The 24,309-nt window shown below is 35.6% G+C and overlaps 4 protein-coding genes across 6 annotated transcripts; 3 read left to right on the top strand and 1 right to left on the bottom strand.

Annotated features, from left to right (window-relative positions):
• Positions 1-1,831: 1,831 nt before the first annotated feature.
• LOC147282393 (uncharacterized) lies at positions 1,832-2,542 on the top strand. Its single transcript, XM_086248954.1, has one exon. The coding sequence runs from the start codon at positions 2,043-2,045 to the stop codon at positions 2,241-2,243; it is 201 nt and encodes a 66-aa protein (XP_086105080.1). The 5' UTR covers positions 1,832-2,042; the 3' UTR covers positions 2,244-2,542.
• Positions 2,543-5,033: 2,491 nt separating this feature from the next.
• On the top strand, positions 5,034-11,443 carry LOC147282392 (uncharacterized). Of its 3 annotated transcripts, XM_086247316.1 has the most exons (9): positions 5,034-5,109; positions 5,210-5,328; positions 5,431-5,627; positions 5,815-5,922; positions 6,020-8,619; positions 8,881-8,953; positions 9,302-9,458; positions 9,993-10,063; positions 11,103-11,443. In XM_086247316.1, the coding sequence occupies exons 2-7, from the start codon at positions 5,232-5,234 to the stop codon at positions 9,452-9,454; spliced, it is 3,228 nt and encodes a 1,075-aa protein (XP_086103442.1). In that variant the 5' UTR covers positions 5,034-5,109; positions 5,210-5,231; the 3' UTR covers positions 9,455-9,458; positions 9,993-10,063; positions 11,103-11,443. The 3 variants fall into 3 exon arrangements, with proteins under 3 accessions (XP_086103442.1, XP_086103441.1, XP_086103443.1); XM_086247315.1 differs by having other exon boundaries at positions 5,087-5,328; XM_086247317.1 differs by having other exon boundaries at positions 5,087-5,328; positions 9,302-9,523.
• Positions 11,444-14,055: 2,612 nt separating this feature from the next.
• LOC147282391 (Integrase-type DNA-binding superfamily protein) lies at positions 14,056-14,928 on the top strand. Its single transcript, XM_086249137.1, has one exon. It carries the CDS (start codon positions 14,056-14,058, stop codon positions 14,914-14,916), a length of 861 nt encoding a protein of 286 aa, XP_086105263.1. The 3' UTR covers positions 14,917-14,928.
• Positions 14,929-16,070: 1,142 nt separating this feature from the next.
• LOC147282390 (DNA-binding protein) lies at positions 16,071-24,085 on the bottom strand. The gene is made up of 15 exons (XM_086247164.1): positions 23,910-24,085; positions 23,713-23,817; positions 23,078-23,146; positions 22,830-22,919; positions 22,622-22,705; positions 22,153-22,317; positions 21,156-21,343; positions 20,196-20,268; positions 19,060-19,113; positions 18,639-18,896; positions 18,058-18,264; positions 17,810-17,913; positions 16,889-17,033; positions 16,558-16,692; positions 16,071-16,431 (listed from the first exon to the last, which is right to left on the bottom strand). Exons 1-15 carry the CDS (start codon positions 24,000-24,002, stop codon positions 16,255-16,257), a joined length of 1,947 nt encoding a protein of 648 aa, XP_086103290.1. The 5' UTR covers positions 24,003-24,085; the 3' UTR covers positions 16,071-16,254.
• Between the last annotated feature and the right edge of the window lie 224 nt (positions 24,086-24,309).

Below are 24,309 nucleotides of genomic sequence, written 5' to 3'. Positions count from 1 at the left end.
CCATTTTTATGATTTGCCTTACACCCAAAATCTCAAATCCGGTCCTGCATAATATATAACTAGTAGAGTTATTTACCATTTTAGCATCTCTCTCTGCCCAGGTTAGAGTCTCTCTCATGCATGCCATCTTATTGATCTACCCAAAAACATATATAAGGGTGCATGCCTCTTCTAATGTGGGATCCCATAAATAATTTTATTTGTGGGATCTCTTATAGGGCTCACTCCATATAAGATTTCAACGATCTAAACTGTCTATTTTTTAGGTTTTTATTCAAAATCACCCTTGCAAAAAATTAGCCAAATCAAAAATCATTTGCCTATTTAACTTTGATCAAACAAGTAGACGAGCCAAATATTTTCGATAAGATCGTCTATTTGTTTGATCAAAGTTAGATAGGTAAATGATTTCCGATTTAGCTAATTTTTTGTAAGGAAGATTTATGAATAAAGGTCTAAAAAATAGACGATTCGGATTGTTGAAAAATTACATGGAGTGAGCCCATCTACCTCATCCCACATTTAAGGAAATATGAAATCCTACTTGAAGCTCCCTATATAAGGGTGATTAATCAAAGTGTTTCGTTGGCCAAAAAAAAAAAAAATCGAGGTGTTTCGAGCTTTCCCACGTTGGATCCTTGACAGTTGACCATCTCAAGCCCACCTCGCCCCTAGAATAAATGTACAAACCAAGTAACCAAACCCTTCCTGTGGGCAAACTCTTTTTCTCACTTGTCACCTGATTAGTTTGGTACGTCCAGAAGCGAATCATCCATTCCATTCCAATTTAATGACTTTTTCTTTTCCTTATCTTATTAAAAATAAATAACTAATTAAAAGAAGATGCTGCAGAATACAGCATAGAACAAATTTAATGACTCTTTCTTTCCCAACTTTTTGATTTTTGATTTTCTACAAGTTTCCATTTTTTTTTTTTCCTGATTCATCATGTCATAATATTTGTATATCACAGAACAAATTTGAGACTTGACTAATCTTAGATATGATCCACAATATTATAGTTATTTGGCTTATCTAATATGAGATAACATCCATGATTTTGTGTTGAAGTTAGAACTTTCAATTTAAAATTAAATGAACTTTCAATTTAAGGCTTCACATTCTCAATATGAGATATACTTTTAGTCCGTCTCTTGCGTGCAGTTGTTGTATTTTTGTGTCTAACACGTGAATTATCTGCTGTAATATATTATTGAAATTGAAACATTCAACCCAAAACGGCAAAACAAATTGTCAATGAATAGAGAAATACTTGACACTATATATTATATATACAATAAGACTTCACATTCTCGATGTAGGATATTCTCCAGTCTCCACACTATCAACTCGAAGGGCCTATTTCATACAGAAAACTTAGAAATTAAAAACTATAACATTAGAAGCGCTAAGTATTATTCCAACTTTCAAATCTCAATTGATGTGCTTGTTAATATGTGTATGGAGCCTTCATAAGCACATTTATTTATAGCAATAACTCTACATACTATGTGTAACATTAGTGAAAAATTATTGTAGAAACAGTACTGAAGAAAAATATTTTAGAAATTGTAAAAAAGAGGGTTCTATTCTATTTCTATCATATATTCCTTTCAAGAAAGTTTTTTTATATAGTGCGATCACAGATGCCATTCCTCTCACAATGTGTACATGAGTTTCCTCATATAAAGGTAACTTATGATTCTCACGAACAAAATTTTTTCTTTCCAATAAAACATTACTTCTATTAAGCACCCCACCACCCGGTCAAAATAGAAAGCCTTACACCAAAAGAGAGAGAAAAAGGAAGAAGAAAAATACATCTTTGTCTCTCATTGAAAAGTCACTCCTCTCTCTGTCAAAAAAAGAAAACACTAGAGACCAAAATCAAAAGCTAGAAAATATCATCAGAATCGAGAGTAGTACGTGGAGTCGAAGCTATTATATAATCTGGTGGGTGTTGGGTGGAGGGGTTGGTTTGGTTTGGTTTGGTTTGCGTTTGGTATTGTTTTGCAATTTTGGGTTTGAATCTGTGGGATCAAATGCTGCAGCTATTATTTGCGGTGGCCTTCTCGGCGGTGCCTTTGACTCTCTACGTGCCGCCGATCCGAAGCCTCAACCTCTTCATAGAGACCGTGGAAGATCTCCTCCGCAGCACCGCCCTTTACACCCTCAGACTCTACCCTCGCCTCCGCCTCGCCTACTCTCGCCTCCTCAACTCCCTCCTCCGCTTCTCCAGGTAGACCTTCCATTTCCCATTGCACACCGGATTCAACCCCCAACACCAATTTTTTTTTTTTTATTTGTAATTTTCTTTTTGTATAATTTTTTATTTTGAAGAGGGAGGGCTTTGTCAATTGTGATTTGTTGTAATTTGTTGGAGGTGGGTGTTGCTTTTGGTGATTAGGAGATTGAATTTCTTAGTTTTTGGGATCTAAATCTTCCCAATGGTTCGGTTTTTGTTGTACTTGTACATGATCAACTGTACCATTATTATTTGCAAAAATAACCCATAATCAATATTATCATTGGGTTCTCTCTCTCTCTCTCTCTCTGTTGTGTTCATTTATTTGTTGAATTGTAGTTTATTTGCACGGACTTGGGCATGTGGGTATCACATGTTTTATCTTTAATTTCATCATTTTGTGCTGGGAAATTGATTACTGGGTTCGTACCAAAAATTGATTAATGGGTCACTTTTGGTTTCCTTGATCAAAGTTAAGGTTTTGGACTTGTGGAACTTTCATGGCTGAGTGCTTGACTGGATGTCTGGATACTATTTTTTCCTTGTAGATGATAGTTCTAAATTTATCCCTCTTTTTTTTTTTTTTTTTGGATAAAAAGGAAAGAGAAATTTACTTATGTTGGGGTACAAAACAAAATCATAAGTATACTTTCTTTTATTTAAAAAGACAAAACATCATCCTTATCCAGTTATCCTAGTCTATCTTTAATCAGCTTCATTAACTTTAATTAAGCTTGACAATGTACCCTGGCCAAAAAAAAGAAAAAGCTTGACAATGTACAAGTTGTACAACTCTCTTTTTATTTTTTTAAGAATGAGTAATGAGTTTTAGTCTTTTTGAGATGTATTATATTTTTATACCACATTTGTATCATAACTTTAATAAAGTGTGACTCACTGATACAAATGGGTTTTTTTTCTCTATCTGTTACATGTCGTACTAATGTAATACATAAAATGTAGATGATCATGATTTTTGAAGACTGAATGTTAACCATCCTTGAGATCCAAAGATGAGCCAAAAAAACTGATAATTGCCTACATTTCTAATGAAACCACAAGCCAATTTGGCAATTTCCAATTAATTCTTGAAGATAGTAGGGTACTCCCTGCACCAGCCATAGTAGTGCCATACCATCCGGAGCCACTCACTGCCCAGTGGTTAACAACGGAATATTTTTTATAGGCGGAGCCGCATAGGGACCGGGGGGACACAGGCCCCCCTCACCTCTAATTAATTGACTTTTTTTTTGTTGATTTTTCTATTATTTTTATTAATATATATGACATATTTTTTAAATAATTATTTTTTATATAAAAATTGAAATAATTTTTTGTGTAACATGTGAAAATCCAGATGATCATTATAAATTTTTTTTTTAATGGTAAAAGTTGATCTATCTTGCTAATTTTATAAAAAAAATTATTATTTTTGTTGGAAATACTTAATGATTAATTAACTTAAAAACAAGTTAATTCTCTTGAATTTTTTGTGTGTAAAAGTAATTCTAATTATATAAAGATAATTTTTATTGTTATGAATATCTCAAGAAAAACAATTGTACATTCAAAACAATGAAGTTATCATACAACATTTTTAAATTTAAAAACTCATAAAAGAAAAAATATTATGCTTATAACAAACAAAAAAAATTAGTAGCCAAAATACTAAATATTCCGTGGGTTCCAAAAAGTTTATATAGTATGTGCCCCCCCCCCCTCCCCCTCCCCCCCCAGATGAAGATCATGGCTCTGCCATTGCTTGGTATTATCAGTTTTTAGTTCTCAATCGATTATTCATATCGACCGACAAGGTCGGTATCGATCCCGGTATTGGATATTGAAACCGCAATACCGACCAACATGTCCTTATTCTTCAGCCTGTTGCTTCTTCTTCTTCCAGACCTGCTTCTTCTCTTCTTCTCTGGCCTACTACTACTTCTTCTTCTTCTTCTCCTTCTTCTCCAGCCTGCTTCTTCTTCTCCGGCTTGCTGCTGCTTCTTCCCCGAAGGTGGACGCGTTGAAGCTTTGGCTTGGTAGCGACATGACTGGAGGTGCTGGAGTTTGGAGTTGGAGTTGCAAATAGAAGAGGGTGAAGTCCAGCCATCAATACTGACCTCGCTGAACTGATACCGACTGATACCGAACTTGGCGGTAACCGACCTTGTTGGTGTCGATGTCGGTAGAAACTTGCATTCCACCCCTAGTTTGAAGTGCCTACTGCTAGTCAGCCTAATCCTAAATTTTGGGGGTGTCCCCAACTCAGATTTTAAAGGATTTTGATGGATTTTAAAATCCATAGAATTCATCAAAATTCAAAGGAATTGTGTGGAATTCTCATGAAATTTGTTATGTGTAAAAAATGCATTCAAATCCATCCAAATCCTTCACTTAATGAAATCCATGACTTTTTGAGGATACCTGGATTTCGTTAGAATCCATTAAAATTTGAGTTGAAGACACATAAATTTCATTAGAATCCATTAAAATCTAAGTTGGGGACACCTAGATTTCATTAGACTTTTAAAATCCAATGAAATCTAAGTTGGGGACACCCCCCTTTAAGACTTATATCAAAGAGAAAAATACATTATTGGTCCACAAATTTTATCATTTTATTCAAATTAACTCACGAATTAATTTTCGTATTACATTGATCCATTAATTCAATTTCACGGCCCAACTAGAATTTTTCCGTCACATTTGACCTATTTGGCCAAACATAATAAATTTGTGAATCAATAGTGCATTTTTCTCAATATCAAATTATTTATGAAAAAAAAGGAGCATTTCAGCGGGTGCCTGCGACTGGGGGGACTAGCGCGCCACTCTTCAACTCAGTTGACCATTAATATATTATTAGTGTATTACTAATTTACTACTTGAGTTTGTAATATAAGTTAGATTGTGCCACTCCCCCCCGGTCCATTTTTCAAGTACTGATATTTGAAGCTCCTACTGCAGAGCATAGGGTTTCCCAATTCCCATGGACGACCTCTCTGACCATGAGAGAGCCATTGCTTGGTGTTGGGTCATTGAATCCCTGGCAACCTTCAAAGAAGTTGATGCGTCACTTTTACATGGTATTCCTCAACTCAAAGATGTTTACTTCAATGTTGATTTTTTTTTTTTGTTTTTATCAATTTTTGTGACTCAAGGTTAGGGGTTTTCATGGTTTTGTTAAGATTTGGTGGAGATGGCTCCAGCATTACCTGGTGATATGGGAAAGAATGCAAAGGAAAGGGTTGCTTTGAAATGTTTGGAGGGTTTATTTGGTCCTCTTAATGTGATTACTAGTGATGTTCCTTCTACCCAGCACTCAAAGATCAGCTTTGATTTTTCTGAAAGTTGCCAAAGTGTTCTCAGACGCATTTTTGATGAGGTAAAGTTCTGAACTTTTTGGCTCTATATTTAAGTAATTTGGACGAGTATCTGAAAGATGTGACATTTGAAGCCGCCCATATTCTTATTTTATAATGTATTTGTACCCCCATTATTTATACCCTTTAGGATTCTTGGAGGTGGGAAATATTTTTTGATGTTAAGCATGAAATATTTCTTTTTTTCAGACACCAGAATCTGATCTGAGAATGGCTGGACCAGGGCTGTTGAGATGGGATATTCACCCCTTTATTATGCACAAAAGAGCTTCTTTGCCTAAATGTGCTTTGAAACAGGTATACTACTCCTTTGGATTTTCTCTGTGTTTTTTCTCGTTCAATCAGTTTTCCTTTATTGCCTACAAATGGGTTTGTGTCTTTTCTTTACAAGCAGGTGAAAGATTCTATTCTTGATGGCACCCATCCACATGCTGATTTCTTGAGAATAAAGAGCGGTTTAACACTTGGCAGTGATGGTGATAGAGTTCCTGTGAATGATAGTAATTGGAGGTTCAACAAGAGATGCTCTAATGCTCAAAACACGGGAGTAGAAGGGAACTCAGGTCCCCTGATTCTTGAGAAGGAGAGTAAACTATTGGAAGATCCAAATAATGAAAATCTATTGCCTTCGAAGAGGGATAGGATTGCCTTAGATACTGAAAACATGGAAGATGCAAACCGTAATAGCGTAAATGATTCTGATAATTGGCATATAAAAGCCAAGAAGATGAAGTGTGATGCCTCTTATGTTTTACAGTCTATAGAAAAGAACCAAATTCATGTACATAGAAGAGAACTGTTGGAAGATTCATCTGAAAGAGATGTTCCAGTTTCCGAGAGGGAAAGGTGTGACTTATCCGAAAATCAGATGTTAATGGTGGAGGAAGGCCAGGTCTTAGAGGATGGTCATGATGATTATACTGCCTCAAAGAAATGTGGACAGAGTAGTCACGACGCAATCCAGAAGAGGCAGTCAGAAAATCATTCTTTTGCCACTTCAATGCCTGCAAACATGGTTCGGGATGTATCCCATAAATATTCATGTGTTGATGAAGCCAAAGATGATGGTGGTCTTCATCCTGAACCAAGGACATCAGGTGTTGCTCCTTCAGATGAAACCCAGCATAAGGTTTCTGCTAAAGTATTCAATTGTAACAGCATTAAAGTACTACATCCTGCATCCACATATGGACCCCAACAGAAGAGCATTGCTGATGAAGGCAATGGCTTGGATATCGAAAACCCAGTAGATGAAAACTGTAACAGTGTAATTGATTCTGATGATTCTCGTATAAATGCCAAGAAGATGAGGTGGGATGCCTTTTCTGTTTTACAGTCTATAGAACAGAATCAAATTCCTTTACATGGAAGAGAACTGTTGGTAGATTCATCTGAAAGAGATGTTCCACTTTTGGAGAGAGAAAGGTGTGACTTGGCAGAAAATAAGATGGGAATGATGGAGGAACGCAGGGTCTTAGAGGATGGTCATGATGATTATGCTTCCTCAAAGAGGTGTGGACAGAGCACTGACAATGCAATCCATAAAACTCAGTCAGAAAATCCTTATAATGCCACTTCAATGCCTCAAGACACATTTCAGGATGTAGTCCATCAATGTTCATGTGTTGTTGAAGCTAAAGATGATGGTGGACTTCATCCTGAACCAAGAGCATCAGGTGTTGCTGCTCCAGATGAAACCCAGCATAAGATCTCTGCTAAAGTGTTCAATCGTAACAGTGAGCATGATTTTCATATTAAAGTACAACATCCTGCATCCGAAGATGGACTCCAAGGGAAGAGCATTGCTGATGAAGGCAAAGACCGTAGTGAGCATTGTCCTGAACCAAGAACAACAGGCATTGCTCCTGCAGATGAAACCAAGAATAAGGATTCTGCTAAAGAATCTGATTGTAGCAGCGAGCATCATTCTCATATTAAAGTAGCACGCCCTGCATCTGCAGATGGATCTCATTGTAAGAGCGTTGCTGACAAAGCCAAAGAGCTTGGGGATTGTCATTGTGAGTCAGAGACAACAACTGATAGTGATGAGTTTCATGATGACAAGATTGATGTCGCCATGAAGAAGCATGCTTTCTTGAGCTCTCAATGCACATCTAATCATGATTCCTCAGAAACAACTGACTGGACAGAGAAAAATCTTTGTATGAAGTGTAATGAAGAGGTGTTGATTTGTAATACCAGTAATTGCCCTGTGGTGGTTCATGAAAACTGGCTGCGTTCCTCAGCCATTTCTTATGAGAAGGGTAACTTTTATTGCCCGTTCTGTTCATATTCTCGTGATCTTACTGAATACCTTGATGCTAAGAAAGAAGCTTCCCTCTTAAAGAAAGACCTAGCTGCATTTATTTGTACTGTTGGACATCAGCCAAAGGAACTTCTTGGAAGACTGCATAGCAAAGATAATAATTGCACTCGGAATTTTGATGAGGCTCTTCTTGAGAAAAGGCTTCAGAATGCGCTTTTGGGAGAGAGAGAAGAAAATCAAGGAAATCAATGTGAAGAACATGTAAATGAAGCCAGTGACCTTCAATTTCAGAATATTATAGGTAATGAGCAACAAGTAGCATCTTCTGTATCATGTTTTGATATCAATCCAGACTGTAGAGACAAAGGTGCAACTGCATTTCGTAGAAAACCTTATGTATCAGCTGGTGAAAAAGAAGAGGAGGAAAAGGTGGTCCAGGAGTGCATATCTGTAGGAGGGCTTGATGGATGTCCAAACCAAGTACCAGCTGAAGGTGATAATTTGTCCAGTAAAAACATTGACAGCTTCCTTGTTGCACAAGGACAATCTGATGCAGCAACTGAGCAGGAAGATCTGAAACAGTACATTCCTTATGCAATTCCAATTCAGAGTCTTAAGGAACCACTTCATAAGCTTACTATTGCTTCACTGGGAACTCCTCAAGATGACGATATAAAGTCCAACACTTCCAATTACTCTTTAAGAATCCGAAGCAGAAAAATCCCTGAGTAAGTTATTGGCTTTTCAAGTTTTTGCATTTTTTTTTTCTATGCTATCCCAATTCATGCCTCACAAAAATGTGAAATACTCTGTCTATATGCTTAAATAATGCCTGAAAAAGTCGGTGTTTATGCTACCAGGAGCTTTAATTGTAGTCTTGTATTCTCCCCAATTAACTTATACACTTAACTATTGGTTAGAAAGCAGTGATTTGAGAATTTGATTGTAATAGTTGTTAATTGAGAATAAACCTTTTTTCTGTTTTGCAGTGCATACCCGGAAACTCCTCAGTTTAGGCGCGGAAAAGTGCCATGGACTGTTGAGGAGGAAGAAATGCTAAAGGTTCTTGGTTCTCTTTCTAATGTAGATTTATAGTATTATCTAATAGTTTTATTCTGTATTATATACCTGATTGTAGTTAATTAATTGCATATGTGTGGTCTTAAAAATATCTAAATTCATAATTACATATTTTATAAATGTGTCAAATAAAGAATAAAAATTTGTAAGAATTAGCACTAGTACCTGGGAATTTGAAGTGACTTGCTCAATTTGGTACTTATCAGCAAGTAGCAGTACAAATTACATCTGTGGTTTTATTTGAATTTTATTCTTCTATTGTTCTGTGTATGTTTTTGGATTTTGATTAGAATTTTTGGATATGTTGTAACATCTTTTATACTGCTGCAGAAAGGAGTGGAAACATTTTCAAGCAATGATGAAAGAAATATATGGAAAAAAATATTGGAATTTGGTGATTCTGTGTTTCTAAAAAGTCGCACCCCAGTAGACCTTAAGGATAAATGGAGGAACCTATGCAAAGGAAGTCTGAAGTTGAAATGAAGTGGTCAGTTTGCATATAACAATATGCTCTCCTATTTTGGTTCACCTCTGAAGTTTCACTTTGTCACGGTACCAGTTTTATATGAATATTAACCCTAAATACTGAACTAGTGTGCAAACTTTAGAACCAGGCAATGACTTGGCTTCTAGCAGTTTAAAGTTCAAACTTGTCATAGATTTTGCTTTATTACCCTGGATTTCATTTTCTCTTGATGGTTACTTATGACTTGGCTTATGACAGTTACTTTGCTTCACCAATCAATGATTGTACACTTTTTGGAAATCAATCTTAAAAAAGATTTTATAACTGAAAAATTAACTGACTTCAAACAAAAATTGATACATACCACCTCCTTCCAAAATCTCTCCTTTCCAACACATCTCTCTCTCTCTCTCTCAAGTTGCAAGCAAAGGGTAGTAAAATGTCATATAAAACACCTCATAAGGTGTACTTTTTTCTTTATTTTCTTTTTTGGTTTCATATTGTTACATATCTTCCATCTCCTCAATTTTATGTCAAATGTCATCTATTTTACAGGTGATCAATTTTGATAGGTGATGTGAAGGGAAAAGTAGCAGTTATGTTGGATGACAAGATTAACACAGCTGGTTAGTTTGTACATGCTCTAATCCATTTTATAAAACAGAACATAAATAGTACCTCTAAAAAAATGATATCAAATAGAACATTAGATATCCAAGTTGAGCCTTGCTCATGATTTTAACTTGTATCAATCAATTGAACAAATAATATTGACAGCAGTCATGTTTCAGTAAATCAAGGGAATGGTAAATAATATTGACAGCAGTCATGTTTCAGAAAATCAAGGGAATGGTTTCAGTATCTTCTGTTCTTTCATCTTGAAACTTGGACTGGGGGCTCAATAATAGGTTCATGTTTGTTAAACTATTGCATGTGGCATTTGATTGACTTCTCGAAACCAAATTCATCTTTGATGGAAGAAGGATCACTTTTAACATCCGTGGTACTTATTGAAGCAACCCTTATCAAGATTATGAATCTCATACTTGGGCCATGGCCTGAACGTAAATAGTGCCTAATGGCTAATATCATTTGCCACCTAGCTCATTAAAGTCTGGTTCAGTATCCAGGATCTTAGTAGAGTTGCCAGTTGCTCTGGAACCTAGTCTTTGGACCATCTTGACCAGGGAACCTATAGTCAGTCTGTAGCGAGGTCTGGAAATGGTTTATCTGGTCATAGGAAGACTGCAATAACTAATGTGAAGCCTTGCCTAATAATATATACTATCACAAGCCACTCCACCCATTTCCAATTGCCTAATTCAACACATTCCAGCTGAGGTTTAAGTTGCAAAAGGCTTCTCAAAATTAGTTCTGATTGCAGATATAACTGCATAATATAATGTCACATATGGATTCCAGAATCTTGACATTACAATTTGTTCTAATTGCCAATCATGGAGTGATCATTAGAGACTTACCCATGTGTTTTGAATATAACCAAGGAATTACTTCAAACAAATTGTCACAATTTTAAGAATCCTTGTAAATTTTGGTTTATTCGCAGGAAGATCTGATACTTTATTTGCCTTCTATTTGCAGATTTGCTATTTATTTTCTATATTATTATTACTTGTGACTTAAAGTTGATTATTGTCTTGACAGTTTTGTGGCAGGCAGGTATTTTGATAAACATATTTTTGATGTTTGAGATAATGGTGATAACCTTTGTTATACCAAGGGGGATATGACCAGATTGAGGAAGTTGGAGATAATCATTGTCAACCTTTGTTGTTATTTCTGGTGTGCTGATATGCTATTTTGGGCATGTTGACACTTGCAGTCCCCTTCCTCATTGTGTCAGTGGTTTGTGACCTGCACTGTGCAATCTGTTAATAGAAGTTCATGTAAATTTAATAGGAAAAAAACTTGCATGTAAATATATATTAGCAATTACAAGTCACAAGATTGCCTTCTTACCATAATATTACGAAAAATTGAGTACATTTGGTATACATTATATTTTCTGTTTTTTTTTTTTTTTAAGAATCAAAGAGAGATGGGACTCTTCTCTATCTTGTTTTCTTTTTATATTAAAAGAGAGAAGAGAATAAAATAAAATAAAAATTACTAAACTATCACTTGTAAATAGTTTTTTTGCATGCTCGAGCAGTGTTGACGTGATGTTTATTAAGATTATATATCATGTCTACAATCAGGTTTTATATCAAAAGAAAATGATAGAAACATCACGTAGTGGCCGCATGGAAGTTTATTAACAAGTGACATTTCAGTCATATTAATTTGATGTAGAATGTGATTTTAGATCTAATTGCAATCTTAATGAATTGTAAGTATGTGACTGACAGTTAAAATTATGTGGCAAAAAAAAAAAGAACAGGGACGGTAGTCACTCATGGTAGCGCTTGTAATTGCCATAGTACCATGTCATGAACATCATCATATAGACATATACAATACAAGCTTCACGCCTGTCTTCAGTTGATCTATGAGAGAGAGAGAGAGAGAGAGAGAGAGAGAGAGAGAGAGAGAGAGAGAGAGAGAGAGTAGAAGAGCAATACTACTTAGTAGTAAGTACCCACCTCACAACATTTTTCATTTTCACGAGCTCTATTTCACATGTTTTCCTGCCATTCTCAGCCTGATACCCGGGACTCTCCTCACCTTTCTCCCATGCATGTCCTCTCTCTCTCTCTCTCTCTCTCTCTCTCTCTCTCTCTCTCTCTCTCTCTCTCTCTCTCTCTCGATGAGTAGAACATACATAAGGAGCAATTCCTATTGGAATCCAAGGGAGAGTGTCAGACTTCATTCAAAGAATTCACTTCCTTTCCATCACTTACAAGTCAAAGCCAGAATTCCACTCACCACCACAACATTAAAAGCAACTTTAACACAGCTATATATCTGCTAAACTTTGCAATACAATATATATGCTATATCAAATAAGGTGAAAAGTGAGTGTATACAAACTTACTCCTAAATCGAGATTTAAAAAGTTAAGATAATAGTTAATGTCTTTCTTATTATTTATGTTATATTGAAATACGTACAATTGAATTAAAACAAGAAACAATAGTAAATACTACACTTTACTCATAATTCACCACTTTTCTATTCTATTTACATATTGCCATGCCATTTGGTATTCAAAATCAAACTCTTGACAATAGCTTTAGTACGCGTTATTCAACACATCTTCTTAAATTTAATTTCAAGGAAAGCAATTTTTTTGGGTGATGAGAAGAACCCTTTCGGCCCAATGGTCACTCCATCAAATGCTTTAAGTTTTGCGAGATGAAGAAAACGAGAATCAAACTCTTGTCATACGTGTAGAAGTATGAAATAAATTAGAAAACGTTATAAAGGTAATATTTTTAGAGATTATTTGTTACTTAGAAATTGTATCATATATATTCAATAAGAAAGAAATCGTGCCATATTCTATCAATAATATTAGATGTACCACATTTAGATATTACCTTATTATGTATTACTCATGACCTCTATAATAAAAGTGTGACTTACTTGTATTGATGAGTTCCACCTCTATTAGATAGGTGATATACAAAATAGTACTACCAAAATACGGTAAATCTAACATTACTCTATATACCATAAAAGAGAAATCGTATTATAAAGTAGCCTTACAATTTGGTGACCTTAGAAGTAGTCCATCATCAAGACCTAAAAGTATTTGAGATATACTGAGTTGTTGAATTTGGAGTTCTACACGTAGGAAGAATATGACTACAAAGTTGGAATGTCCACGTATTTTCATAAGTTCTTGGGTCACAAAATCATTAAATTTTTCAACGAGCGTCTCATCCTTATCAATACGGTACTGATCTTAGTACTGATTTTATATATATGTTTAAAACTTCATAATTTGATAACAGAAAGATGGGCAACAAAAAGATCAGTGGAAGATCCAACTGCATCCTACATCATATTATTTATTTTTTAATAATTGAACAATATATATAATCTTTTTCTTAACTATAAAATGAAAAAGGAGAAAATACAAAAAGAATCCAATGAGCTTATTCAGTATTCAGTATTCAGTATTCATCCATCCTTCCATTCATGCATGCATATATACCCCATACTTCTCATAGTTGGAATGGTCTTGCAAAGGTCAAAACAAAGAGGGCAAGGAGAAAAAGGAGAAATTAGAATTCAGTTGGTAGATCAGATAAAATCTTTTCTTACTTGACTTTTAATTTTAATTTTATATTATAAATTCAAACATACGTGAGTAGAAAATGAAATAGATTCTTAACATTTTTAAGTATGAAATTTTTATTTTTAACTCTGAAATTTGTAATACATAACTCCATCCATGAGTAAATCAGTATAGAGTAAAATAGACCATTAAGTTCATTAACGGTCACATGCAGGGGCTTGAAAACTTTGCCCAACGTGACAACATTTAAACCAAACTGCACTCTCATTCACTACATATCCCGCGCCTTGCACTCCCAACTCCCAAGCTTCAAGTCCACTCTCACTCTCACTCTCACTCTCACTTTCACTGTCACTCACTCAGTCTCACTCAGCTTCTTCCAACTTCTAAGCTCTAACCCTCCAAAAATAGACCATGGAAAACTGCAGAAAATCTCCATTGAAGCCATGGAAGAAAGGTCCAACAAGAGGCAAAGGTGGCCCTCAGAATGCCTCATGCGAATATCGAGGCGTTCGACAGAGAACTTGGGGCAAATGGGTTGCTGAAATCAGAGAGCCCAAGAAGAGAACCAGGCTCTGGTTGGGCTCTTTTGCCACAGCAGAAGAAGCTGCCATGGCCTATGATGAGGCTGCAAGGAGACTCTATGGCCCTGATGCCTTTCTCAATCTTCCTCACCTTCAACCCAACTCCAATGCTTCAATCAAATCCCAAAAGTTCAAATGGTTCCCTTCCCAGAATTTCATCTCCATGTTTCCTTCTTGTGGTTTGCTCAACATCAATGCCCAACCAAGTGTTCATGTCATTCACCAGAGGCTCCAAGAACTTAAACAAAATGGGGTTCTCGGCCAAACCACTCCTTCCTCTAGTTCATCTTCCTGTGATTCAAAACCTGAGGCTCAGATCATAAGTGACAAAACCCAGATACAAAATGTAGCAGAGAAGGAGAAAGACTTAGAAATTTCTTCTGAGAAAATTATGGGAGGCCAGCAGGAGAAGCCACAGATTGATCTCAATGAGTTTCTTCAGCAGCTGGGTGTACTGAAAAAAGAGAGGCAATCAGAAGCAACTGACACTGCAGGAAGTATTACTGTTCCAGAATCTTCAAATAGAGAAGCTGATGATGAACTTGGAGGCTTTGCTGACAAGAATTTTAATTGGGATGCATTGATTGAGATGCATGGGATTTCAGACCAAGGAGCAGTAGCTGGTGGTACCTTTGAAGCTTATGATGTGAATGAAGAGCTGTCTTTCCCCACCTCCATTTGGAACTTTTAAGAGAATAAGCTTGGTTAATTAGATGGAAGAGTAGGATCGACTTGCTAAGTATTCATCAGAGAAGGAATCTTTTAGAAATAGTCAGTTAGTAGTGACTTAAAAATGAATCTAGCTAGATTCTCTATTCGGCTTTTTGGTTGTGCTATGTCTAGAACTATGTCATTTTAGATTTCTATATAATTATCTTTCCAATGTAGAACTTCTAAATACTAAACCCTAAACCCAAAAAACTTAACCCATGAACTCCAAAATGACGCTATTTTGAGGTTTAGCACAAGATCAATACCAAAAAAATTGATCACCAAAAGAAAAACACCAGCAGAAGATCCTATTCCCTTTAAATAAGCTATAGATTAGTTGGTTTGAAGGCCACTGCTACTTCCATAACTCAGCGCATTTCTGATCATGAATGAGCTGGTTGGAATTGGTTTACTCTTCTTTTAGCAGTTATAGTGGATTGAAATTGGTTGAAATTGGTTCTCTCTTCTTTTAACCCTTCCCCTATTAGTTGCAGAGAAATGTGAATCGGCGGTGTGATTCCACAAGTATGAATCAAATATCATTTTGCTTGTTCATGTTTGCTTGGTTCTGAGTTGATATGAACTTATAGGGCCTCGTTTGGTCCATAGGATAATATTGGATATAATAAATGACTAAATTCATGTATATCCAAAGAAAAAGTTTATAACTTGAAGAAATAAGATGTACGATGGACTAATTATAAGGGGAGACTTATCCCTTCCAATCCCCCAAAAAATGGTGAGATTAAATAATCTATGTTCTTCTCATCTTCTTTCTTCAAGTTAGAAGATACCTTCCATATTTTTCCTTAAATATACATAAATTTAATTATTTATCATATCCTATCCTATCCAATCTTATCCTATGCACCAAACGATGCCCTAGGGAAATATCTTACAGGCCATGTGTCACGAGCTCACTTTTTACGCATTTCGACCTCCTGGATTTACCGGTATTTTTAGATTTCCCAAATTCCAACCGAAAGACCCCGAAACAGCCAAATTACGAAATTACCCTTCCCTGACACAACTCTAAGTGCGGACCGTGACACCATGCATGGCAGTTGTATTCGCCAAAGTGGGCCCTCAACACCTAGCATAACATAACACTAGATAACAGAGAAGAAGAAAAGGTAAATTAAACAAATTTCCAATAGGGATAAACATCTTAAAGAATAATAAATTGTTTTCAATAGGTGTAATTTTTTTCCTCTGCTGCAAAAGCAGTGGGAGGTCTTTAGGGAAACTATATCCTAGAGCTATGCTATTGTATCACCAAATAGAACCAATTTGTAGAGGATTCCCCAGGTATTTTTGCTCATTCATTGCCATACTCTGAGGCACTTAGATACTCACCATTCTCCTCAAAATACTCTATTAATCTCTTCAAGAATGCATTGCTACTCACTGTCTCCGTGTCACAGACAAGACAACATTGCCTTCTTGCCCGTGTTACAGCCACGTTCATTCGCCTGTGGTCACTCAGAAATCCCACCTGTGTATTTTGACAAAGTTCTAAAATTCAATTCCTTTATATTACAGAATATTGTGCTAATTGAGATGTCTACTATCCAGCTCTGAAAAAAATGCATCAGCAATAATACCAGAGACACAAGAATACCTCTTTTTTTGAGTTTGACCGGACCATTGAAATGATGATGGCTTCCTTTTCCCGACCCTGGAAACCATCAACTGTTGAGATTTCCAAATCCTTTAGCCTGTCTTCATTGCTTCTCAACATCCTCAGTAAGACAACCTGCATACCAGATCTGGTATAATTACGGAAAATCAAAACATCTATACTACTAAAGCTTTGCATGGAACTATGGAAGTAAACACTCAATTTTCATTTAACTAGAAGCTTATTGTAATTCTTCATTGTATTTAGAGAAATGAAGCTCATTAGAAGGATTTGGCTTACTGCCAAAGAAACAGAGAGGAGATTTTAAAACCTGTGCCGCATAAGGGGTGATAATTCCAATATCAGAAGCCTGGACACCATTTTGAACAAGTCTCTTCGCATGGGCGATAGCAACATCAGCTTCACCCTCATTCAAAGTGCTTTCCTCTTCATCCTTCTTTTCTTCCATGTCACACCTGAAGCAGATCAGTACAAACAGTTATACATAACAGCATTTCTTTTATTACAAATTAGGAAGGAGACCACATGGGCATAATATCTACTCGTTTTTGTTTCTCATAACATTCAAAATGACTTTTTATTAGTAATGAATTCCTGAACTTAACTATGATATTTCATTACACATGATCTGGCAATACTAGGGATGGCAATTTTGGAACTGACATGATAACACATCATGACATTACACAGGTTTGTCATGAAATTCACACAAAATATTGTTTGTGTTTGTGTTGATATCGTGTTTGTTTCAAGCATTTTAACACAAAATTAACACACAAAAGAACCCCAGTAAATGAAAAAAAATAACCCTTTTAAAATAAAGTAAATGTATCAGTACCATTTGTCTTGTGTCTTGTCATGCATTCAATAAACTGATTGTTCATCTCATGGCAAAATAACACAGCATCGTGCCATGTCGTGTTCGTGTCTTGGTTGTGGGTGTAGTGTCATGTCAGTAAAAAAGAAAAAAAATCCAATAACACAATTTGCCACCTCTAGGTGCTACTTAACAGTTTTCTAATAGTTTTCTAATACCAGCTTGTTGGTTTGCCGTATGTTTAATATTTCATTCAAGTGAAGATAAAGACATTCTGAATCCAAATATTAAGAGTAGATTGTGGTGATTTACTTCATATGGTTCCAAACCTCCTCCAAGAGTGATCCACAGTATTTTGGAAAAAAGAAAAACAAAAACAAAATTTTCAGTATAAGGCAACAACCCACAACATACCCAGCTGTATCTATTAGAAGTAGGGTTGGTTCTGTTGAAGATGTCCTCTTTACATCCTCAAGATCCAAAAGCATATGTGCAGCAACACTTGGATGTGCTTTAACCTGTAGAACATAATATAATATCACACAATCAACTCTAATGACTTCCTTTGTTGTCTTTGTCCATCATGTTAGAAGTTCTAACTCTCAGTGATTTAATGATATAATTTTACTCAGTAAGCCAACATCCAGACACGTTCTCAGCACCTTACTGTTGTAAAGCTCCTTTGATGACCAATCCATGATACACTCGTGCATGCGGTACTGGACAGTGAGCATAGACACAACTTCATTTCCATATATGTCTGCAAGGCGTTCAAAAAGGGTCCTTCCTAAACCTTTTTTCTCAGCTTCAGCACTCTGGATGGTTGGAGGAAGCTGAAGATGGTCGCCTGCAAGTATACATCTTGAACCCTAAAACAATGAACTCAGATATTTTTAACTGGAGTTTGGACTGTTAATACAAGCTCTACATGTCTAACTGAAGTGGCTAACAATTTAAATTTCTTGGACTTGGGTAATAATCTGCAATTTGAAATAAGTCTTAAAATTAAAAGACCTTTTTTTCTCGAAATCATGCAATAATTCAATATGAAAGACAGCTTATAGAGCAGCTGTGATTTGAATCAATATTCTGAAAGGACACACATAATATTTCTTTAAGGACCACTAAGACCAACATGCATTAGCATGTGCACGCATATGTCATGAAAAGATATTTTATGGAAATGCACATGCAAGTTTTGGCGTTCATGTTCATGTATACGCCTTTGTACTAGTATCATTACCTTTAGTAGAGCTATCCAGCATGCTACCTCAAGTGCCTGAGCAGCTTCATCAATAATCACCAAATCAAATGAAGTGTGGTCCAGCTTGCGAGAAGATGCTCCAGTCAAAGTTGCCAGCACCACATCTGCATTTTTTATTACATCTGTCACAGCTAGCTGCTGCCTTTTACGCTCTTCCTTGGAAAGAGTCCTAAGCTCCTTCTGGATTTCCCTCCTTGTGTTCTTGTCTTTGGTTCTTAACAGCTTCCCATTTAATGCCTGGAAAAATGCAATGTGCAATGGTCAGTGAGACTTCGGCCTTCAGCATATTAACCAATATAATTAAGTCCTATAAAGCATCATTATCAACAACAATGAATATAACTTTATTTGAAACTGCTTATATGCATAGATTTTTATTAAGTTTAGCCTTCAATTTTACCTTCATTTCCTTTCGAATGTCATTTGCCAGAGAACTATTATCACCTCGCAAGACCTGACAGCAAAGACAAGCAAGTAATTATATGATAAAGGGAGCTTCTAAAGAAAGTGTCCTCTTTTCAAGATAATAAAGGACCACATTGTTAGAGTCCACCCATAATGTGATCCAATGATCTCAACTGTCATTTTTTAAGGGTCTCCTCAAGGATCAACCTATAACAATCAACCAAATCGCAAATCATTTAGACATTTAATTATCATCATTATCATTTTAGTGTTATCAAAAACACCGTGTTCATCTATTTATTTGATGAAAATTAGATGGGGCTAAATTGTTTCTGATTTGACAGTTTTTTTTTTTTTTTTTTACAAATTTGACCTAAGGGAGGACCTACATAGAATGTGAGGATCATTCAACCACATTGCAAGGTGAGCCCGACATGTGATCCTTCCTTTTCTTAAAAAGAGGACAACCCCTTAGAAGTTTTGCCTTTGATCAACTATGAAAGCTAAAGTTCTCGACAATAAGAAAAAAAATGCTCATCCATGCTAACACCATCAGTAATAAGAAGACATAAGGGTATATGCAACTGAGAATGGCAGTAGAGAAGTATTTCACTTATCCAATTAGACACACAAAGATAACTAAATACCCGATAACTTGTCAGGCATCAGTTCATACTTACAAACAGACATATATATTTTATTGTCAAGACATAGATACATATATTCTTTAGACAAAGACTATAATATACATACACACACACACACACACACATACAGGGGGGGTTCAGGTGCGGACATTCGCAATGCTGACTCTGAAAAAATACAAGGACTAATAGATCTGCCCATGTATTTTTGCAGAGGCTGCAGTGGGGGCATCCGCACCTCAACCGTTCCTATACACATTAAGATAAGATGCACAAACAAAAAAATTCAGTCAAGCATCCATGGCATGCTCTAAGGTAGAATAATAGAGAGAAAAGTAATGTTGCAGAATGCGTAGCATAGACATAGACATGAAATAATCATGCTAATGAGATGGAATAATAAATTTGTACATAAGAAATAAAATCTGCTATCACAAAACTGGAATTTAATATATTTTCTTTTTAAAAAGTTGAAGAATTCACATACCTGTGCATCCAGTGCGCTGTCCAGTACTTGAGGTAGTAAACGTGCAGGATGCCCCAATCTCACTAACTTTACTCTAATAAAACAAACAGTATTAAGTAATGAGTGGCTTTACTTAACTCTTATCAACTTCATGAAACAAAATCAGTAAGGCTACATAGGATATCCTCTATAGCCAACTTAAATTGTTAGAAGACATCACGAGTCGATCTCAACACAATTTAGTGCAACAGATAGGATCATCAGTTGAAAAGTGAAATTATCTTGTTTTAAGTTAATTATGTTAAAATAGTAGACACAAGAACAATACATGCTAAAATTTGAGTCAGATATCAACTAGATCATAGGTCAACTCAAGTTTGTCATGAATAGCTGATCTGAAAATGTCTACTCTAGTGAAGAATGCTTTTCATAATGGACATAAGTGAAGTTGTACAAAACCCGCTTCTTTTCTTTCTTCTTTTTTATTTTTTGGTATAAAAAAGAGGTTGTTCGAAGCCCATAAACCTAGTAATCAACTTAATTCAAAACAAACCCACCCAACCAATTTGGATGAGAGACACAAGAAGCCTCCCGGGCTATGACTGCAACCATCATCTCCACTCAATGTTTTAGAAAAAAAAAGGGTGAAAATTGCTTCTAAAATCAAAGAACTGTAATCACAGTAAGATATATGAACAGGTGATAGAAAAAGCATATATCAAAATAAAAAATGGTTCCTTATCTACTCATAAAAAACCTTAAATTTGAAGTTTATTTTTTTTATACATTCTCCAACCTTAACAATAGCTTGACAACAAAACTAGTGAAAGAAAAGTAAATAAATAATAGAAGAAAGGACGGGGAGACCAGTGAAAGGATTAAAGAAAGCTCCCATTTAGGACTTTGATTCTTCTTTGCTAGAGTTTACACCAAAATTGCAATTAAAAGATCAAGTCCTCGAATATAAACACAGTGAAATACCTGTGGTGAGCAAGTCGCTCGACAATGTTGTCAACAGCAATATTTGAAGCAGCACATGCAAGGATCTTCGATCCACGTTTAACTTCTTGCAAGATAATTTCCACCACAGTTGTGGTTTTACCCGTTCCAGGAGGCCCATGCAGTAAAAATACATTCTTTGATGACAGGGCTTTTGAAATGGCATCTTTCTATGGAAGAAAAAATAAAGAGAAGAAAAGAACGAAAAAAAGAAAAGAAAATGGTGAATGAGAAAAGAAACATGGATTAAACTTTGGATAAAATATATGCATAAAAAGCGAACATGGACTCAGATGCTCATAAAAACAATGGGCACACAATATACAGAACAATAACAATAGGCATGTCGCCTGAGTTTTTAACTCAACACCACAATAGGCATGGTACTATATCGATCAACTAATATTCTGAAGTAACCTGAAGGATGATACAACTTATCAGGTAAAATTATCATATTCTCACCTACGATATCCAAGGAAGAAATATTTAAATAAAATAATATTAGAAATTTATCATTAAGAATTTTTGTATTTCAATACCCATATTTCTAACAATTCATGAGAAACTGATACAAAGTATGAGATGCAATGATATCCTCAGGATCTCAGATAAAGCAATTTATTTGCGATAATAATGATTTTTGTGTTTATTTAATTATCCAAGTATATTTGTTTGTTTGTTTATTTAGTTTGAATAGTAAAATGCTTAATTTCAGAGAAACTGTAGGTGATTGTGATCTTCAAAGGTGGCAGTGTGTGCACAATCATACACAGAGATCAATAAACACATTTACATACATGTACATCTTTTGTTTGTGTTTCTTGACTGTGTGCTTGTGTCATTCTTTACAGCCGCTGACTTAGAGGAATTACATAAATAGAATGTGTTGATGTTAACTCAAAATTACACATGGTGAGTGGCACCATACAAAAATCAGAAGAGAAGATGCAAGGAAATACAAAGTATTAGGCTTAAGGACCTGAGAGTGATCAAGGTTTTTGTTAAATGGGGTGAATGTGACGGCTTTCTTGGACACTGTTGGTGTCCTCTCTCCAAATAAGACAGGAATTAAATCAGACGCAGGACCCCTCTGCACACCTTTACTCAATTGTATCAAGGCATCCTTCATTCTACGATATGTCACCTGAAGAAACGCAGTTAATATTTGCAGCATTCTTTTCCAATGAATATTAATCTAGGAGGGCATAGGAAATGTATATTGAGTAATCCCTGCATAGACCATGGACTACAAGAACTTCAATTATATCCTCATTGAGAACATTATTAGTAGTAGAAACCGAATTTTAATCATATTCCATATCAGTGACTAATATGATTCCAGGTAGGAAAGTTTTAAAAACCATATCAAGGAAATAACAGAATTACAGCCTTCAAAAATATGTAATAAATATAAAAAATAAAAAATAATTGAAATTTGAATTCCATACCTCATTTGTCAGTTTCTCTAGCCGTAGGGGACTGTTTAAACCATCTTCAGGAATGTCATCAAAAGCAACAGTGATTGATGAGTCCTATTCAAGAATCACCAACAAACCACGAGCACGAGTAGTAAGCTCAAGAGTATGATCCTCAACAGGTAAATTATCATGAAAAAAGATGCAATCATCCAACATTCTATTTCAAAGTTAGAATTACCTTTAACCTGTAAACTACACCTTGTCCAAGAGCAGGGGACCCCAAATCAGCTTTATTTGGTTTTAGAACCACCACATCATGGGTGCTGAACTGAAAATTCGAAAAAAAAAAAGAGAGTACAACTTTGAGATAATATGGTACAGATCAGAGCTGGGAACTATTTCCATTATGACTTGTGTGAAGAAGAACAAACATTGCCATAAATCTCAAATTGTGCGGGTAGTGAGAGGTAATCATAGATTCTTCACCTTGTGAGGAGGAAGAACATCTCCTTTGGTAGATTGAAACTCAAGAAGAGTCTTCCCCATGAGTCCTGTCTATTCTCAAAATCAAAGGCAGAACAAGTTATAAGAATTAAGAACACTAATATAGTTCCATGCTCCAGCTCATGCCAAGAAAAAATTGTCTGTTTCAACAGAATGCATTTTATTCGGAACATTTTGCACTGGAAAAACTTTCATTTCGTTTCATTACAGGAAAATATTTATATTTCTAGACATATTTTAATTATGTTTGGTTCAGGCTTCAACTTACTTAATCACTAGATAAAGTTTCATGTCTTTTCTTTAAGAAAACGTTTCTTGAAAAAACTAAAGCCCTGTTTGTTTTTGACGTTAGTTTTGTCAGGAAATTTTTCCTAAGGAAAAAGAAGAAGAAGAAACTTTTCCAACCCATATGTTGAGTTGAAGCCAAAAGCAAAACCCAATCAAGAAAAACATGTTCTAGATAGTATTTTCCCGGAAACATTTCTATCCAAACAAACAAGTTTTTCTTTCTTTCTCTTTAATTGTGTCAATTATTCCTAGAATTGGAAATGGAGATTGAAAATAATAACTCCAAAACCATAATAAAGTGGAAGGAAAATGCAAAACACAACTAGTACCTGAGCATCAACGCACTTCAAATTGAGAATGGTGGAGCCCCTCTTTTGAGCAGTGTCCAAGTTTCTCGACGCGCCGGTAGTGATGGAGGCAGATATCTCAGCTTCCTGAATGCCAAAACCAAAGTAAGTGCAAATTCGTTCAGGCATTTTTACAGTCAAATTGAGTGCAAAAAAAACAAAGCAGGAAAAGAGAGCACCTTTTCCAAGTCAATAAGAGGGGTCATGGTGGAGACGAACTGCTCCAGACTCATAGCCGATGGTTTCTGCTTTGTCTTCCCTCCTCCCTCCATCACTGCTCTCGTTTACTGCTATTGCTGCTGCTCTGCTTCTGTAGTGAGTGCCTCCCCACGATGCGTTTTGGAACCAGTTTTTCTTTTCCTTTTTTCAACTTATTAATTTTTAACATTATGCTTGTCATTTTTTTTTTTTGAAGTCCAAAACGAAAAATGCTCACCCCTAGTTACAAACTTACAATAGTTACACACTTTTCTTTTATGCTATTTTTAAAGTTATTATTGGCGATCCCTGAAAAAAAAAAAGTTACTATTGGCGATTTTACTATTAAATAGTAACATCTTGATTTGAGGAATTTTTAAG

The sequence above is a fragment of the Dryas octopetala genome, chromosome 6 (genome assembly GCF_963921425.1).
Source record: "Dryas octopetala chromosome 6, drDryOcto1.1, whole genome shotgun sequence".
NCBI lineage: Eukaryota > Viridiplantae > Streptophyta > Magnoliopsida > Rosales > Rosaceae > Dryas > Dryas octopetala.
This window is presented reverse-complemented; position numbering and strand designations above follow the sequence as displayed.

Coding starts and splice junctions, on each gene's coding strand:
- LOC147282390 (XM_086247164.1), bottom strand. CDS start 24,002: ATGGAGGGAGGAGGGAAGACAAAGCAGAAACCATCGGCTATGAGTCTG. Junction 22,920..23,077: donor ATGTTCTTCCTCCTCACAAG/GTGAAGAATCTA, acceptor TCGAATTTTCAG/TTCAGCACCCATGATGTGGT. Junction 18,897..19,059: donor ACATTCGAAAGGAAATGAAG/GTAAAATTGAAG, acceptor GCATTTTTCCAG/GCATTAAATGGGAAGCTGTT.
- LOC147282391 (XM_086249137.1), top strand. CDS start 14,056: ATGGAAAACTGCAGAAAATCTCCATTGAAGCCATGGAAGAAAGGTCCA.
- LOC147282392 (XM_086247316.1), top strand. CDS start 5,232: ATGGACGACCTCTCTGACCATGAGAGAGCCATTGCTTGGTGTTGGGTC. Junction 5,628..5,814: donor TCAGACGCATTTTTGATGAG/GTAAAGTTCTGA, acceptor TCTTTTTTTCAG/ACACCAGAATCTGATCTGAG. Junction 5,923..6,019: donor CTAAATGTGCTTTGAAACAG/GTATACTACTCC, acceptor CTTTACAAGCAG/GTGAAAGATTCTATTCTTGA.
- LOC147282393 (XM_086248954.1), top strand. CDS start 2,043: ATGCTGCAGCTATTATTTGCGGTGGCCTTCTCGGCGGTGCCTTTGACT.